The sequence below is a fragment of the Euprymna scolopes genome, chromosome 26 (assembly GCF_053919585.1).
Source record: "Euprymna scolopes isolate OS-2025 chromosome 26, ASM5391958v1, whole genome shotgun sequence".
NCBI classification, from domain to species: domain Eukaryota; kingdom Metazoa; phylum Mollusca; class Cephalopoda; order Sepiida; family Sepiolidae; genus Euprymna; species Euprymna scolopes.
In genome coordinates this window covers 66,143,738-66,160,218 of record NC_136507.1, presented here as the reverse complement: position 1 = coordinate 66,160,218, position 16,481 = coordinate 66,143,738, and the positions used below count along the sequence as shown (strand labels likewise).

The 16,481-nt window shown below is 34.7% G+C and overlaps 2 protein-coding genes across 2 annotated transcripts in view; one reads left to right on the top strand and one right to left on the bottom strand.

The window, feature by feature from the left end:
* The window catches only part of LOC145248127 (sphingomyelin phosphodiesterase-like), an 86,461-nt gene extending 82,242 nt beyond the window's left edge, over positions 1-4,219 (bottom strand). The window contains exon 1 of the mRNA XM_080109938.1: positions 3,848-4,219. Coding sequence (XP_079966064.1) covers positions 3,848-4,156 — 309 coding nt within the window. The 5' untranslated portion in view covers positions 4,157-4,219. The remainder of the gene's footprint in view (positions 1-3,847) is intronic.
* LOC145248128 (ceramide phosphoethanolamine synthase-like) overlaps positions 1-16,481 on the top strand; it is a 233,987-nt gene that overhangs the window by 7,670 nt on the left and 209,836 nt on the right. The window lies entirely within an intron of this gene.

Sequence of the window (16,481 nt, the reverse complement as noted above, 5' to 3'; positions counted from 1 at the left end):
ATTGGGAAATTCAGTTTTCAAATCCTTCAGGAAGTCTTCCCTTTGGTTTGCTTTTTCTGCAGTTAAAACGTTACAAAACGAATTTATGGGTTTCTCCCATAAATTAAACAGGACAATCCAATCTACCCCAAACAGGCATGTATTCTTTCCTGGTACGACGTACACTTTGGATTTATGAGTCTGGTTAGCGAATGTCACTTTGCATTTTAATTCTCCCTTGAACTCTAATCTTTTGCCGCACACACTTCTCGCCGTCTTTCTGGTTTTCGTTAATTCAGGTCGACCTATCCTTTTCCATATATCTTCATTTATAATACTAATATCTGCACCGCTATCCAGAAGCAATGTAACCAGATGTCCATTTATCCGAACATCAACATATTTCCGTCTTTCGCAGCTTTTTTCTTTATTCATGCGAAGCGTATTTACATTATCGGTCCCTTGTCTTTTCTTCTGGGCACAGTATGTTCCCTTGTGACCTCTGAGACCACATTCATAACATATTTTGTTCCTAAACCAGCAGGTCTTATTGTTGTGTCTTAAACTACCACAACATTTACACTTTAGCTTTGGGTCTTTGTATCCTTTAAGGATCCTGTGTTCTTGGAACCTGGACTTTCTTGTGGTCTCTTGCCTTTTTACTTGCTGCACCTTAAAAATATTTTTCTCTTCAATGCGAGTGTTGTCTTTCTTTATGTTAATCAGACGTTGACACTCTTCAGTGACTTTTTGCAATGTTATGTTAGGATCCGCCTCCATAATTGTTAGGATCCGTGAACGTATATCTTTGTCCCTTGGTGCTGTGAGACCTTGTACAAAGATTAAACCTTTAAATTGGTCTGCGGAAATTTCATTCAATTTAAATGATTCGCATAAACAGTTCACAGTGCAAGCATATTCTAGATAGTCTTCAGCTTCTGCCTTCTGAATGTTCAAACATTTGTATCTAGAGTGAAATAGGCTATCCCTTTTATCAAATATTTTCGACAAGGTACTAATTGTTTCCTTGAACGAAACCTCCTCCGGTTTTTTTGGTAGAATTAGATTTGCATACTTGGTGTTTTCATCAGTACCCAGTTTTTGTAGTAGCAGGGTAACTTTTTCCTCATCGGTCCAGTCTAAACATCTTTTCGTAAAAATTGTTTCGTATCTTCTGTAGTATGCAGGGAAAGTAACACCAGTATCCGGGGAGTAACGAAATTCCGTTAGTGAATTTGAAATACCCTCGGCAGAAAAATTAGTCTTCTTCCCGGTCGACGTTAGAATTAGCTTTTCTAAATTCTTTTGCTGTGTCGATATTTGTCGTTGTAGTATGTTTGTTTGTTCTTGTTGTGCCTCTAAAGTTTTTTGTGTTCTTTCTTGTTGTTGTTGCAGCTGTTGCTGTAGCTGTTGTTGTTGAATTTGTTGTTGTTGTTGTTGTTGCGCTAAAAATTGTTGAGTCATTTTTGTCTGTTCCTGGATGCTAAGGGCTAGAGCCTTAGTTAACTCTGCTAATTGTTCCATGTTAGCTTCTAGTACAAAAATGTCTTTTCGAATTCTACACAATAATTCCAAAGAAAAATCGTAAATTTACGTATATCGTAAATTAGTAGCAATATGCAGACACAACACGTTTCAACAAAGTTCATCCATAGTAATTCAACAGGCTTTGTAAAATAATTCTTTTTTTTTTTTTTTTTTTTTTTCAACAACGTAAGTTCATACACAAAATATTTCTTACTTCCCACGACAAATAGTTCCAATTATTTATATAAAGGCAATAACAAACAATTAATTTTCCAAAAAAAAAAAAAATATATGGCTGCCGTTCCCACGTGGCATAAAATGGTACAATAGTCGTTGTATTTATATTTTTTCTTTCGAAACTCGTAATCCTTTAGTGTAGTTTCGAATTCAACTTGCGACCATTTTTTTTTTTTTTTTTTTTTTTACTTGTCAAAATAAATATAAATTCCACTTTACCTTGAACATGTTTCTATAATTTCTTGTGAGTTCTTTACGAAGAAAAATCCGTACTTTTCGCTACTTTAGGTAGGAAAAATTTTTAAATTCATTGACGCACGTGGTCAAAAATCCTTGTGTAGTTTGTTTTTTTCGTAAAACAAAAAATCCTTGCATTGTACACAGTCCTTGGTACGGTAATTTATCTCTGTTAAGAGAAAGAACATCCTTTCGTCGCCATTGTTATATTCTTAAATACTTAGGAAATAAAGACAAACGTGAGTTACACCGAGTGGTATGTGTAATGGGGTTTATTTATAATACAGAAACGTAAGGCTGCTCGCCTAAGGTAAATAGAAGTACATAGTAACAAGTATGGGGAAGAAAGTCTGATAATCAACCCGTAAGACTATCCGTCTTACTGCGACTGCTTGTCTGCCGCTGTCTGCCGCTGTCTGCCAAACAGTCCAATATATATATACAGTTTGTAACCGGTGTATAGCCAGTTATGTTCCTTCACAACAATAATCAAGCCCTCTCATATCTGTAAGAAAAGCTTGACATATTTGGTAAAAATCTGCAGCAGTTCAATTTACCAGCACCACAAAACCTACATGTTCATCACGTTGTCAACAACAGAGAGTTCCTCTTTGAACAGCAGTACAACACAGATGAACAAAGAAAGTTTGTGGAAGAAAAGGAACCTTTGTTGAATCCTAAACAAAGGAATGTGTATGAATTTATTTGTGACTGCTTAAACAGAGATATTGGAAAATTGATCTTCATAGATGCTCCAGGAGGCACAGGAAAAACCTTTCTCAACAACCTAATTCTTGCGTTGTGAGAAGTAGTGGTGATATTGCCCTTTCTGTGGCATCATCTGGTATAGCTGCAACATTGATGCCTGAAGGGAGAACAGCACATTCAAGGTTCAAAATTCCTCTTACTATCAAAGATAATGATCTATGTAATATTGCCAGAAATTCAGACACTGCAAATCTGTTCAGAAATACCAAGATTATTGTGTGGGACGAGTGTCCAATGATGAGGAGAGAGAGCTTTGAAGCAGTGGATCGAACTCTGCAGGATGTTTGCAAAAATAATGCTCCTTTTGGAGGGATTTTGACCGTCTGCAGTGGAGACTTCCGGCAACTCCTCCCTGTAGTGAAATGAGGCAATGATGCAAATGTTGAAAATGCTTGCATAAAAAAATCCTACTAATATTTGTTTTTATAATTTATAATTTTTTTATAACAAAAACATTATATATATATATATATATATATATATATATATATATATATATATATATATATATATATATGAACAAATGATTAATAAAACATGTTAAAATACATCTAGAAAAAGAGTTAAAAACATATTTAATTTTAAAAAAGGAAACACAAGATAAGTGGATAGTCCTTAATCCGCAGAGTTTTGAAGAAATACTCTCCTTCTCATCAGAGGGCAGGAATTAGCAAAATGCAGGATCGGATTTTGCATATAAAAGTATTTAATGAAACTACAAGTAAGTCACAGATCTTACTTGGTTAAAAAAAAGGGTGAGGTAAGGGGAACAGGAGGCAAAAGAAAAATAATAAAAAGATTTCACATGAATGGACAGTCCGGTGAAGGGTAAAAATCCAAAAATGATTATTTTTTATTATATATATATATATATATATATATATATATATATATATATAATGAGCCAACAACCAGCAGTCGTATCAATCATGTTTATTGGATTTATTAAATGTTGCTATACTTTCTCAACACTGAGTGACCCAACGGGACACTGGTTGTCTAGTATATATATATATATATATATATATATATATATATATATATATATATATATATGAATGATAGTTTTTGATAGAATCGAAGTATATATAGTCATTACCTTGAATAGTGGAACAATGGTACTGCATATAGTCCTTGGTGCGATGTTCATTTCTATGCATTTTTCTACCATGTCGTGGGCAATCATATTTGTATCATAGCCACTTTTAACGGCCGGCATCAATTTACTGAACACCATCTGGCAGACTGGACAGGGCGAAATGGCATCCTCACCATCACTGTCGCCATCATCACTGTTCATGATCTTCGACAAAAGTGACTCGCTGCTATCAATCAGGAACGCCCAACTTCCATTGCTATGAGCAAGGTAGAGAAATACAACCCCGACGCAAAGTAGAAAGCATCTCATAATGGGGACGGAGGCACAGATCTTTGAATCTCCGTTTGAAAATTTGAAAGAAAACAAAAAATCCAAAAGATTCAATCTCATATATACACCCCCCCACATATATATATATATATATATATATATATATATATATATATATATGTGTGTGTGTGTGTGTGTGTGTAGATAGATAGATATAGATATATAAGACTAACAGAAAAATGATTGGTTGGTGAATTTATCTGTGCTTTATGCGCATCTTAAACGTTTTTATACTGATAAGATGATCGTATTCTGAAAAATCACTTCTGCTTCTTTCATTAACTTAACCATTCCCTTCCACACACATACAATTTCACAGCTTATCTGGAATGATAAAAAAAAAAATCTGTTGTTCTCGATGACAAAATAACTTGTTATTGCTGCAATAGAGATGCTTATGAATCTCAGGTGGTTGTAGTATGTACAGCATTCTATCTCTTGCATCAACCCCTTCTGGGCTTGACCTTTACTCCTGATCTTAAATGGAATACGTACATCAAATCTGTTGCCAAGGCCGCTGGAAAAATGGTCGGATCCTTCTATCGATCCAGTAGATATCTCACTGCTGATGCAATTCTCTATCTATATAAGAGCCAGATACGTCCAAGGATGGAATACTGTTGCCACATATAGGCAGGAGCTGCTAGAAAAGACTTGTCCTGCCTTGATAGGGTTCAAAATAGACTTTGTGGCCTGGTGGGAGATGTCCTTTTCTCTTCGCTGCAACCTCTATCTCACAGAAGAGATGTTGCGAGTTTGTCTCTGCTTTATCGTTATTTTCATGGAAAGTGTTCGACTGAGCTTCAATCTATGGTCCCCCCTCGCCAAACTTTCACAAGAAACACTAGACTAGCTGAAAACATTATCAATAATTTTTCCCACTCTTTATCTGTGCCTAAACCTAAACATAGATTCCATGATCAATGCTTCTTTCTTAGAACTGCACGCTTGTGGAATTGTCTTCCGTTTTCCTGCTTTCCAGCTGTCTATAATATGGTTGTCTTCAAGTCCAACGTGAACAAGTTTCTGATGAGCTGTTCCGCTTAAGTTAACAAATTTACCGAACTTCCATTACTATTGATTACTATATTGTCCTTTTGACTACTCTACACTCTTTAACCCTTATCCTTGAGTGGCCTATTGGCCTTGATAAGTGGTGACGCCTATGTAAAAAAAAAAACCCCCAAAAAACCCATAGCATGTTTGGATATCGTAGGCCCTAGCGAGCATGGTGTCGACTGAGGAAGACCTGGCTCGAATACATAAGAAGTGATATGCCTGCAACCTGACTGATGTCAACCCTTTGGACTTGAGTGCACAGAAAGCACACATGAGATGTTACATGGTGTTGCCTACGCCAGAGTCTGGGAAACATCAGAAATACAAAAAATGGACGAAGAAGAAGAAGAAGAAGAAGAAGAAGAAGAAGAAGAAGAAGAAGAAGAAGAAGAAAAAGAAGAAGAAGATATGTATATGAGATATCATGATGATCATCAGCAGTATCATTGTGGGTGTTCCAAGTTCATATCCAGTTCATTCCGCAGAATCACTTTCATTTAGAGATGTTGGCAACCTTCATGTTGCCCCTCCCGTAAGTACCTGATGTCTTTCTGGAGAGAATTCTAACTAGAAAGATATCAGAGAAACGAATGCCAACAAAAGTCATCTGATTCATATGAAAATAAATGGACGCTGAACAACAACAACAACAACAACAACAACCATCATCATCAACAACAACAACAACCATCATCACCAGCAGCAGCACCAACATCTTCTTTATCATCTACTTTTTGTATTATGAGTGCTGCAAGTTTCCCGATCATTGTGGTGGACAACACCTTTAAACTTTCTCATGCGTGCTCTTCATATGTTCAAGTCCAAAGGGTTGACATTAGTTATATCGCTTCTTACAAAGAGATATATCTTGCTGTACATAATCAAACCACTTGAGATGCATGAACATCCATATCTCAACAATACTAATTTTCCAATGCAGCACTGTTGTATGTCAGTAATGTGGTTAATACTGATTTGAACCCAACTTACTTGTGTCGGGTAAGTGCAGAAAGGTCATGAGGTTGCCGGTGACGCATATCAAACTGATTGACTTCCATTGATAAAACATGCACCTACATTGCTAAAAAGATGGTTTTAAGTGCAGATTATAACCCCCACATATGCACCGTTATATAAATAAAAACGCACATGGGATATTTGGGAGAGAGTCAGATTTGGAAGTCAGAACTTGGTAGGTAGTCGGATTTGATCAGAGATAGAGTTAGTGGAGACCAGGAGGGTCAGACAAAGATGCGTGGATGAAGACAAAAGAAAGCTTGTCAGCAGTGCATAGATGAATAAAGAAACATGATTCCAGAAAATTGGCACACACACACACACACACACACACACACACACACACACACACACACACACAGAGAGAGAGAGAGAGAGAGAGAGAGAGAGAGAGAGAGAGAGTAAGAACTACTAAGAGTAACACAGCAAGTAGATACACAACTTAATGGTTCTTAAAGGAGTGCGACCGTGTGTATACACACCAGACTGTATAAATGTATATAAACAGCATATATAAAACTTGTATATCACTGAATAGGAACAGATGCATATGAACCAGCCTGAGAGACGATCACATAGAGGCCATGCAAACACGCACACACATGATAAAGCAAGACGTACATAGACATGATTATAAGAAGCATATATAACAGCACGATTAATTGAATCTTTATTTCCAGTTTTCAGCTGCTGTGTATCCCCCTGATGATGGCACGGTCATAATGCTGAAGCCATTGAAGATCAAAACTGTTTTGGGATCTATGTCCTATTGCCATGCAAGATGGTAGACTGAACATGTGGTGTGATCAAAGGCATGGAGAAGGAGGTGCTGATGTCTTTCTGTGCAAACAGCTGATGACGTCTCTGTTTCTCGTCAGTTTACTATTTTGACATAAACTTGTCATTTTTAGTGCTTTCAAAAAATACTTCCATTTAACACGATAGGTCGTTCATAAAGAAGAGAAAAAGGAGTGGAGAGAGCAGCAACCCCTGTGGAACGCCTTATTTCAGGATGACCTCTGTCAAAGGTGATTTAGATGAGTCTGTTGGCAAGCCATGACTAGATCCATCGAATTATTTTTGCTGGAATGTCACTTTGTTATATTTTGAGTAGCAATGCATCATGCCATATGTATGCTCGAGAGTAACTGATTAAGATGAACAGGGTTCCATTTATCAGCTTATTTTGAAACCCATAGCTGATCGTCTGCTAAAGACGAATGAGCTTGTCCTCTCTGCTCCAGTCGGTGCATAATTTGGCTTGATTCTGGTAAAGGATGCCATTCGGCAAAGTAATGCAATTGATTTATTACCAGCCACTCCATGACCTATCGTTGAGGTGAGAAAGAGGTCTGTAGCTGTTGAGGCATTAGTGGACTTTGCCTACCTTCAAGACCAATCAAACATCGGCTACCCTCCAAGCCAGTGACGCCATTGTTGAGGACTAAGATTAGTTGTAGATGATCAGAAGAAACCTTTCCACTACTGGACCAAGGTGATGTAGGAATATGGGGTGGATCTTCTTTTTTATGAACTCTTTTTTTCTCATCAGATCCAGGGCTTTCGCCGGGTTAAAACTTTTTGTCACTGATCTAACCTCACCTAGAGTGAAGACTCCACAAGCCTTCATCATCTACCTGGTTTCTAAGCCTATCATTCAGGATTTTCTTGAGGCCACGGTCTTGCCTCTTGATTGTGAATTGACCTATGTTGTGATATAGTTTCACTAAAGCAGTTGCCTTTTGTCTCAGGCTGGTATAATTGAAACTGTAGACACAAGTGAAAAGTCCAGATAATTTTATTTATGAAAAAGAAAAGATAATAAAATTGTATAAACAGAATTCTGGCACAAAATGAGATGGTAAAGAGAAAAATTTATAATTATCATAAAAAATATTTAAGAAAAAAAATACTCCAGAAGAATAGAATTTGCTTTGCTCATAATATACATGAGTGGCCTAGCAAGGCCACAAGGGAGACAACCGAAGCAGCAAAACAGAAACTAGTTTGCAGGACACTATATATACAAATGTAGGCAAATTTTGGGCATATTTTATTGGTTACAAAATATAGGTTTTTTTATACCAGTTTAATTGTCATGAAAGTTAAACCATAGAATAGTATTATAATCTTCAAAAAGCCTAGAAATTTTCATGTAATTTTGTTACATAGAAGAAAAGATATGAGCAATTCAATATTTTATTATATTGTTTTTGTAAACTGCTTGTGAAAACTTTCTGACAGCATTATTAACGTCCTAAATTATGAGATGAAAAAAATGAACGAATCTCTTAGTAAAGGAGAGTTGTTTCCCTCAGGACAATGACAACTTGTAAAACAGTGCCAGAAAGAGTGCTCTGAGTGGCACCTCCCCCAAATGTGGTAGCAGTGCACAATATTAGGACGTATCTGACTCTTATAAAGATAAGGGATTGCGTCAGAAGTCAGGTACTTTCTAGACCAATAGAATGATTGGACCATATTTTTTCAGCAGCATTAGCAACAGATTTGATGAAAAGTTTCATTAAATGTTAAACAATATTTAGTACAAAAATTCTAATTTCATGGTGTTCCTTTTGGCCGGACAGCGCTGGGTTGTATTTAATAAAATTATAATGATTATGGATCAACTGATAAATCGTTATTTGTCCTAAAAAATACATTACCAGTGCCAAAAAACGGGGCGGGGGGCCCATTAAACTATTTGAATTTCTGCGAGTACCGATGCAAAGGAGCTCACTCTATAATAAAATTAACAAGTTATCGTTCTTAAAAGTTGCGATTCCCAATTTAAAAAATATGTCATTCTCGTTGCTTTGAGCTTTCTCGGCTCCTAAATTACGAAATGTCAAGATTGGAACTCAATCGAGCATTTACCATGAAAATAACGCTAAAGTAGAGAAGGACTAGCAAAGTCGCTTCTGTGAGAGAGGGGAAGAATAGGTCACTTCTCCTAGTAAACTGCAAAGTAGATTGTGCACTCTGTCAAGAAACAAAGGATTGCTCTGTACAGCACTATTGGCACTCAGACTAAAGACATTTCCATATAGCATGCATATTCTCTGTGACAAGAAGCATTTCCCTCGGAAATTTATCCAACAAAAAAAAAAAAAAAGTAAATTCTTTTCACTGAAAAACAAAGGACAAACAATAAATAATGTGTAAGGCTGATCTGAGTCACCCCTAAAATCCAAGAATTAGGACAAAAGATAATACCATTCCCCAAGAAATAATAGTTTCTTAGCCCCTCTCTTTCTCCTCATAAACCGGACACAAACCTGGAACTGCTATCCAGAGTCCTTCATCATCTCCATCTCCCCCCTCTCTCTCTTTCTTTAACCAATCCCTAGCCAGCATGACAGGCGAGTAGGCAGAACACTCTTAGCACCGAAACCAACGAGACGAATGTTGCCGGTGAACATTATTAACAAGAGGTGTACTCACTTCAAAATGTAAAAATACAAATAAAGTTCTTTCCTTTTAACGGTTAACATTTGTATTACTTTTATTATTCCAGCAACAACTAATGAAGACAAGTGCCAGCCAGTGCTACAAATGTTTTATAATGATAGAGAGAGACGCTTGTCATTCATTTCTAGATTTTGGGGGCCCCGATGTAATAGCGAACATACAACGTTCGTCAACCTCATTTCTACAGCACCTTTCCAGATGTGACAACAGCGCTCTATCTTAGAATACAAGTGAGTCTTATACAGGTAGAGAATTGCATCAGAAAAAGTACTTACTGGAGCGATAGAATGATCCAATTATTTTTCTAGTAACCTTAGCAACTAATTTGCTCCCTCCTGCAAAACATTCACAACAAACACTCGTCTAGCTATAGACACCATCATGAATTCCCCCTACTCTCTCCTCCCTCTCTCTCTCTCTTTCTCTGCCTAAAACTTAACTCAAATTCCATAAACAAAGTTTTTTTTCTAAAACTGTCCGCCTGTGAAGCTCTGTACACCGGGCATGCTTTCCAGCTGACTACAACATGGTCATTTTCAAGTTTAATTTCTTGTTGAGCCGTCCTCTTAAATAATCAAATTCTACCCAATTTCCTCCACTAACAATCGTTGTGGCGTCGTCTTATTGACTACCTGTCACTCATTAACCCTTATCCTCGAGTGGTCTTCAAACCTTGATAAGTGACGACTTCCACGTAAGAAAAAAAGCAAAAATGTTTTCCATTTCAGTCTGGAAGTGAATCAGTCCTTAAATCTTATTAAAGTAATGCATTTCAGGCTGCATTCACATTAGGTTATAACTAAATTTTACAACACTTAAAGAAGTCTACAATTGATGAAAAAAAACGTTCAGCCACAAAAACTAAAGTTTGGGTCTAGAAATCCAAATAAATAATTTGACATCATCAACAATTTAAATAGTTTGACATCATCAACAATTTAAATAATTTGACATCATCAACAATTTAAATAATTTGACATCATCAACAATTTAAATAGTTGGGCGTCAAAATTTAAAAAAAAATAATTTAACAATTTAAAAAAATTAAAATAATTTGACATCTTACAAATAGAAATAGTTTGACATTTTAGATAATTTAAATAATTTGACATCTTAAAAAGTTTTAATAATTTGACATCTTGAAAATGAATAGTTTGATATTTTACAAATTTAAATAATTTGACATTTGAAGAAATGTAAATAATTTGATACTTTAATTAATTCAAATAAATTTAGAATTAAAGTAATTTGACATCTTTATTTTTTTACATTATTTTACTGTAAATAAATTTAAAAAAAATTAACAACCTTAAAATGTTTTTTTAAAATTAGCTTTAAATTATTTTTATTCACCTCAAACAGCAGCAAGATGTTTATTTGCATTACATTTAAAATTTTACATATAAGTACAGTCAAGGAAGCAGGAAACAGGGAGGGAATTCCAAAGTATAGCGGTCCGAAGTAAGAAACTATTAGGATAGCAATCTTTCTGGCATCTAAGGACCCCACTAATGAAGTGGTGAGATTTTTCTGCTTGTCAGGTTTGTCAGGGGTATGTACATCGAGAGGACACAAGTGCCATGAGTTCCTCAGAGCACATTCAATTAAAGTACTTGTAAAACAGGCACAAGGATGCAACATTACAATGGTGGAATGGAGGTTGGAACTTGGTTAATATTGCAAAACCTATTAGATTGGAGACTCATTCTTGGACCCTATCTAAGAGGGAGAAGCTAGTGACAGATACAACAATACTCTATTTATGGGCGAATGGTAGTTTTGTACAAATATAGGATACTCTCAGGTATAAATAGTTTTCTAACACAGTAGAGGGAATCCACCTTCTTTGCAGTAATTTTGGCAATATCCTCCATGTATTTGTTTCAATTCATGTTGTCGTGAATATTAAGTCGATGAGTTTAAACAATGAGCTCTCAGGTAGGGTGTTATTAGTCACTGCGATTGGTGGTTGAAAAAGTTTCTTGTAATTGTTAAAGAAAAGGTTAGTTTTAGTAGCATTAAATGTTACTGTTATAGCGATGCAAGGAGGAATAACTCTAAATAAAGAAAGTAAGAGTTATCGCCCCTTATAGATCTTAAAAAAAGACTAGAGATTCTATAGGAACCAGAACAATATGCTGGCTTCGCTGACACATGAATATCGTTCTGTAAATAACTTAAGGTTTCTGCCATGAAGAAATTGTATTTAAATTATAATGAGCTGGTTTATTTATTATTCGAAGATCCACTAATCCTGGCATCCTATTCTCCAAACACAACAATATTTGGTGACGAGATGAGATTGGATTAAAAACCAGATCTCAAAAACAAAACAAAAAACGCACATGGCCTAAAAAAAATTCAGAGAAATCTTTGCACAAACGGAAAAACAAAATCTTTTGCATGATCATATTTTTTTTGTGAATACACGAAAAAAAACCCAACTTTTCCCCCAATATTTTTTTGTGAATAACTAAAAAATAAATGAAAAAAATTCTTTTTGCAAACTCTCACCAGATGAAATATAGGAATCTACGAGCAGCAACGTTATGGAAAGCTAATTCTCCAATTCTCTCTCCTCTGATCTTGGGCACGTTGCACAATGGGGAAAGGGCTGGCTGGTTACTTTTAATGCATCTAAAACCAAGCTCTCTCTTTACATCATCAACATTCTGATCCACATCTGGCATCAATTGAAATGAATGGCTCTCGTCTTCAGGAGGCCTCAAGTTTTGACAAGCTTCTGGGCTTGACCATTACTCCTGATCTTAAATGGAACACGTACATCCAATCTGTTGCCAAGGCTGCTGGAAAAATGGTGGGATCTTTCTATCGATCCGGTAGATATCTCACTGCTGATGCAATTCTCTATCTATATAAGAGCCAGGTACGTCCAAGGATGGAATACTGTTGCCACATCTGGGCAAGAGATGCTAGAAAAGACTTGTCCTGCCTTGATAGGGTTCAAAATAGACTCCGTAGCCTCGTAGGAGATGTCATTTTCTCTTCCCTGCAACCTCTATCTCACAGAAGAGATGTTGCGAGTTTGTCTTTGATGTATTGTTATTTTCATGGAAAGTGTTCGACTGAGCTTCAATCTATGGTCCCCCCTCGCCAAACTTTCACAAGAAACACTCATCTAGCTGAAAACACTATCAATAATTCCCCCCCCACTCTTTATCTGTGCCTAAACCTAAACGTAGATTCCATGAACAGAGCTTCTTTCTTAGAACTGCACGCCTGTGGAATTGTCTTCCGTTTTCCTGCTTTCCGGCTGACTACAATATGGTTGTCTTCAAGTCTAACGTAAATAAGTTCTTGATGAGCCGTTCCACTTAAGTTATCAAATTTACCAAATTTTTATTACTAATGATTACTATATTGTCCAATTTCTACTGTACACTCTTTAACCCTTATCCTTGAGTGGCCTATAGGCCTTGATAAGTGGTGATGCCTGTGTAAAAAAAAAATATGCCTATAACAAACCTCAGATAATGTGCTGCAGCTTGTGTGTAATAGATTTGCATGTAATGTCTCGATTTTTAATCCTATTAAGGTTAAACTCAGACGGGAAAAAAGTGAGTTCATTTTATATATATACTAGCGGGGGTACCCGGTGTTTCCCGAGTGTTTGTTTCCGGGACGGGGGGGGGGGAAGTTTTAAAAAATGTTATGATAGGTAAGTAGGAAGGATCAAACCCGGAGTCATGAGTAAAAGTAGGAAAATAAAGTGTGAAAAAAAAACAAAAAAAAAACATCTGCAACGTTAACAGTTCGGCCACCAAGAAAAGTCCATTCCAGTTGTTTAGGAAAAAAAAAAAAAAAACGACTACGGTAGGTCGGCACGAACGTGAAAATATAATGTGAATTGTCCAGCACGCTAACCACTACGCCACAGTGCACTGCAGCTTAGTTTAGTGATTTTAAATAACTTCACATGAAAGAACTACGAAGCCAAACCGGTGTTCTCTTCTCAACTGTTCCTTGTGAACGATCCCCAAACGGTGTTAAGTGGTGGCAGGGAGAGGAGGAATTTATTAGAGAGAAAATATTTTACCACTTCCATTGATCTTAACCGATTTTGGCCGTGACTTCTCAGCAGAAAAAGTATAGAAATCTAAGATTATCGAGGAATTTGAGAAATAATAAGCCTATAACCAAGACCGTCTTAAAAGACAAGATGGCCGGTGAGCAAAAATAATTTAATCTGCTGACGTCATCACGGATAGTCCATACCGGTGACACCGGTAGTCACCGGTAGGCATTCGTAACGTCTTGAAGTCAGTGTAATATTTCTTTTTTTTTATTAAAATGCCTTCACGGTGCATCGTTCCAACTTGCTGAGGAAATTATCGTAAAGGACCAAAAAGTGACAGTATTTTCATTTCCGAAAGATAAAGAATTATAATGCAGTAAAAAAAAAAAAGATTTTACACCATCTCCATTCAGCAAAGTAAGTTTTAACGTGCTCCCCCCCCCCTGTATTTAACACGATGTAACTATAATTTAATTCAATATTATCATCCTAAATGTTCTACCATTCAAAAGAAGCTTCAAATAAATTGCTAATAAAAAAATTTTTTTTACAGCATACAAAACTAATGAAAATGCGAGACAACATCGACTCTTTAAAACACGATTTTTTTAAGCTGTTGACACACGTTTAAAAATCTAATAAAAATTAATTTTCCTGAAATTTTTCAATATTTAAAAATAAATTATGCCGGCTGATAAAATTTTTAAACTTTTTTTTTAAAGCTAGAAAGATAAAATTTAAAAATACTTATTTTATATATATATATATATATATATATATATATATATATATATATATATATATATATATATATATATATATATATATATGAAACTAAACTAAAAAACAAAAAACAAAAAAAAAACGCGCGTTCACTCGTGGTCTTAAACAGTCTTGGCCTTCGGGACCAGATCAAAGTGTAGTAGCTGTTCTCCAGATGCTGCATTCTATTTCTTGTTCTCTTTCGGTGGAGGAGAAATCCTTCACGACTGAGACAATTTTTATTTTTGAACCTTTTCTCCACGTTAAAAAACGACCCTGGTGTCTAACTCTGTCCCGTGGGGAGGCATAGTAAATAAGTACAATTCATTTCATTAACGTAATTGGGTTTGTATTACTGTACACATAGATTCGAAAAAGTTGTCAAAAACAAATATATAACAAATAAATGTTATCAAAGGCAAGATAAGTTACTTTTCTACCAAATATTTTTCGTGTTTTTATTCAATGTAACATGTTTATTCAGCTCGAAAAACATAGTGTTTACCGATGTATTCGAAAATTCCAGATGGCGTCTGATTCTCTCTTTAACACGGTAAGTTTGGGATAAGGTGTTATAAATAAAAAACTATACAACATACTATTAAAAACCCGCCGAATATATGTCAACCTATGTCACGGTAACATATATTGAGCGAGTTTTTAACAGTATTTTATCCGGTTTTGTATTTATAACACCTTTTCCCAAACTTACCGTGTTAAAGAGAGAATCAGACGCCATCTGGAATTTTCGAATACATCGGTAAACACTATGTTTTTCGAGCTGAATAAACATGTTACATTGAATAAAAACACGAAAAATATATCCAGTTTGGTAGAAAAGTAACTTATCTTGCCTTTGATAACATTTATTTGTTATATATTTGTTTTTTGACAACTTTTTCGAATCTATGTGTACAGTAATACAAACCCACGTATTTTAACAAACTGAAAATATGGATATAAAAAAATGATTTTGCATGTTATTTTTGTTATGTGGTGAAATAATCTTAAATAAGAAACATGATTTTTTCTTTAGGTTAATTTTTTTACTGTGCAATATTTCATGAATTTATTAAAAATATTGTTTTTGATTTTGAAAAAAATATTGTTCATTTTGATTTAAAAATATTCATTTTGATTAAAAAATATTCATTTTGATTTTAAAATATTCATTTTGCTTTAAAAAAAAGTTTAATTTTAATATTTGTTTATTGTCTTAACTCATATCAAATGTTTTGCTTGTGTTCTGCTTCAAATATTCATAATCTTACATGCATAATTTTTATTTAATTATATTAAATAAACTTCAAGTTTATTTCAAATCAAATCGTGTTCCTTCACTTTTTTAAAATGTAATTTATAAGTAATTAAAGAACGCATTCTAATCTTTAAAATCTATAATACAACGAAATATTCAATTGCTTATAATATACTTAAACAAATAACTTGTGTTTTTTTTAATTATTTTTTTATTATTAATATTAGATGAGTTTCAGTATAAATCGTGTTCTTTCTAATCCAATTTTGAAGTTTTGTAACGCTGTCTGTAAAAATTACTGTTCATTATTGACAGTCTAAGAGTTCCACGTATCTTGCTTGTTGGGACCTCGGCGATGACGTCATTTTTTCAGCTGGCCGGCCATCTTTATAACGAAGGCCACGCTATAACACACCTCAGATATTGTTCTGCCGTTTGTGCATATTATATTTGCATGAAATATCTTGACTTTTAATCCTATTAATGTCAAAATCAGACAGGAAAAAATGAGTTCATTTTATTTATATATATATATATATATATATATATATAATGATAATATATATATATATATATATATATATAATGATAATATATATATATATATATATATAATGATAATATATATATATATATATATATATATATAATGATAATATATATATATATATATAATGATAATATATATATATATATATAAT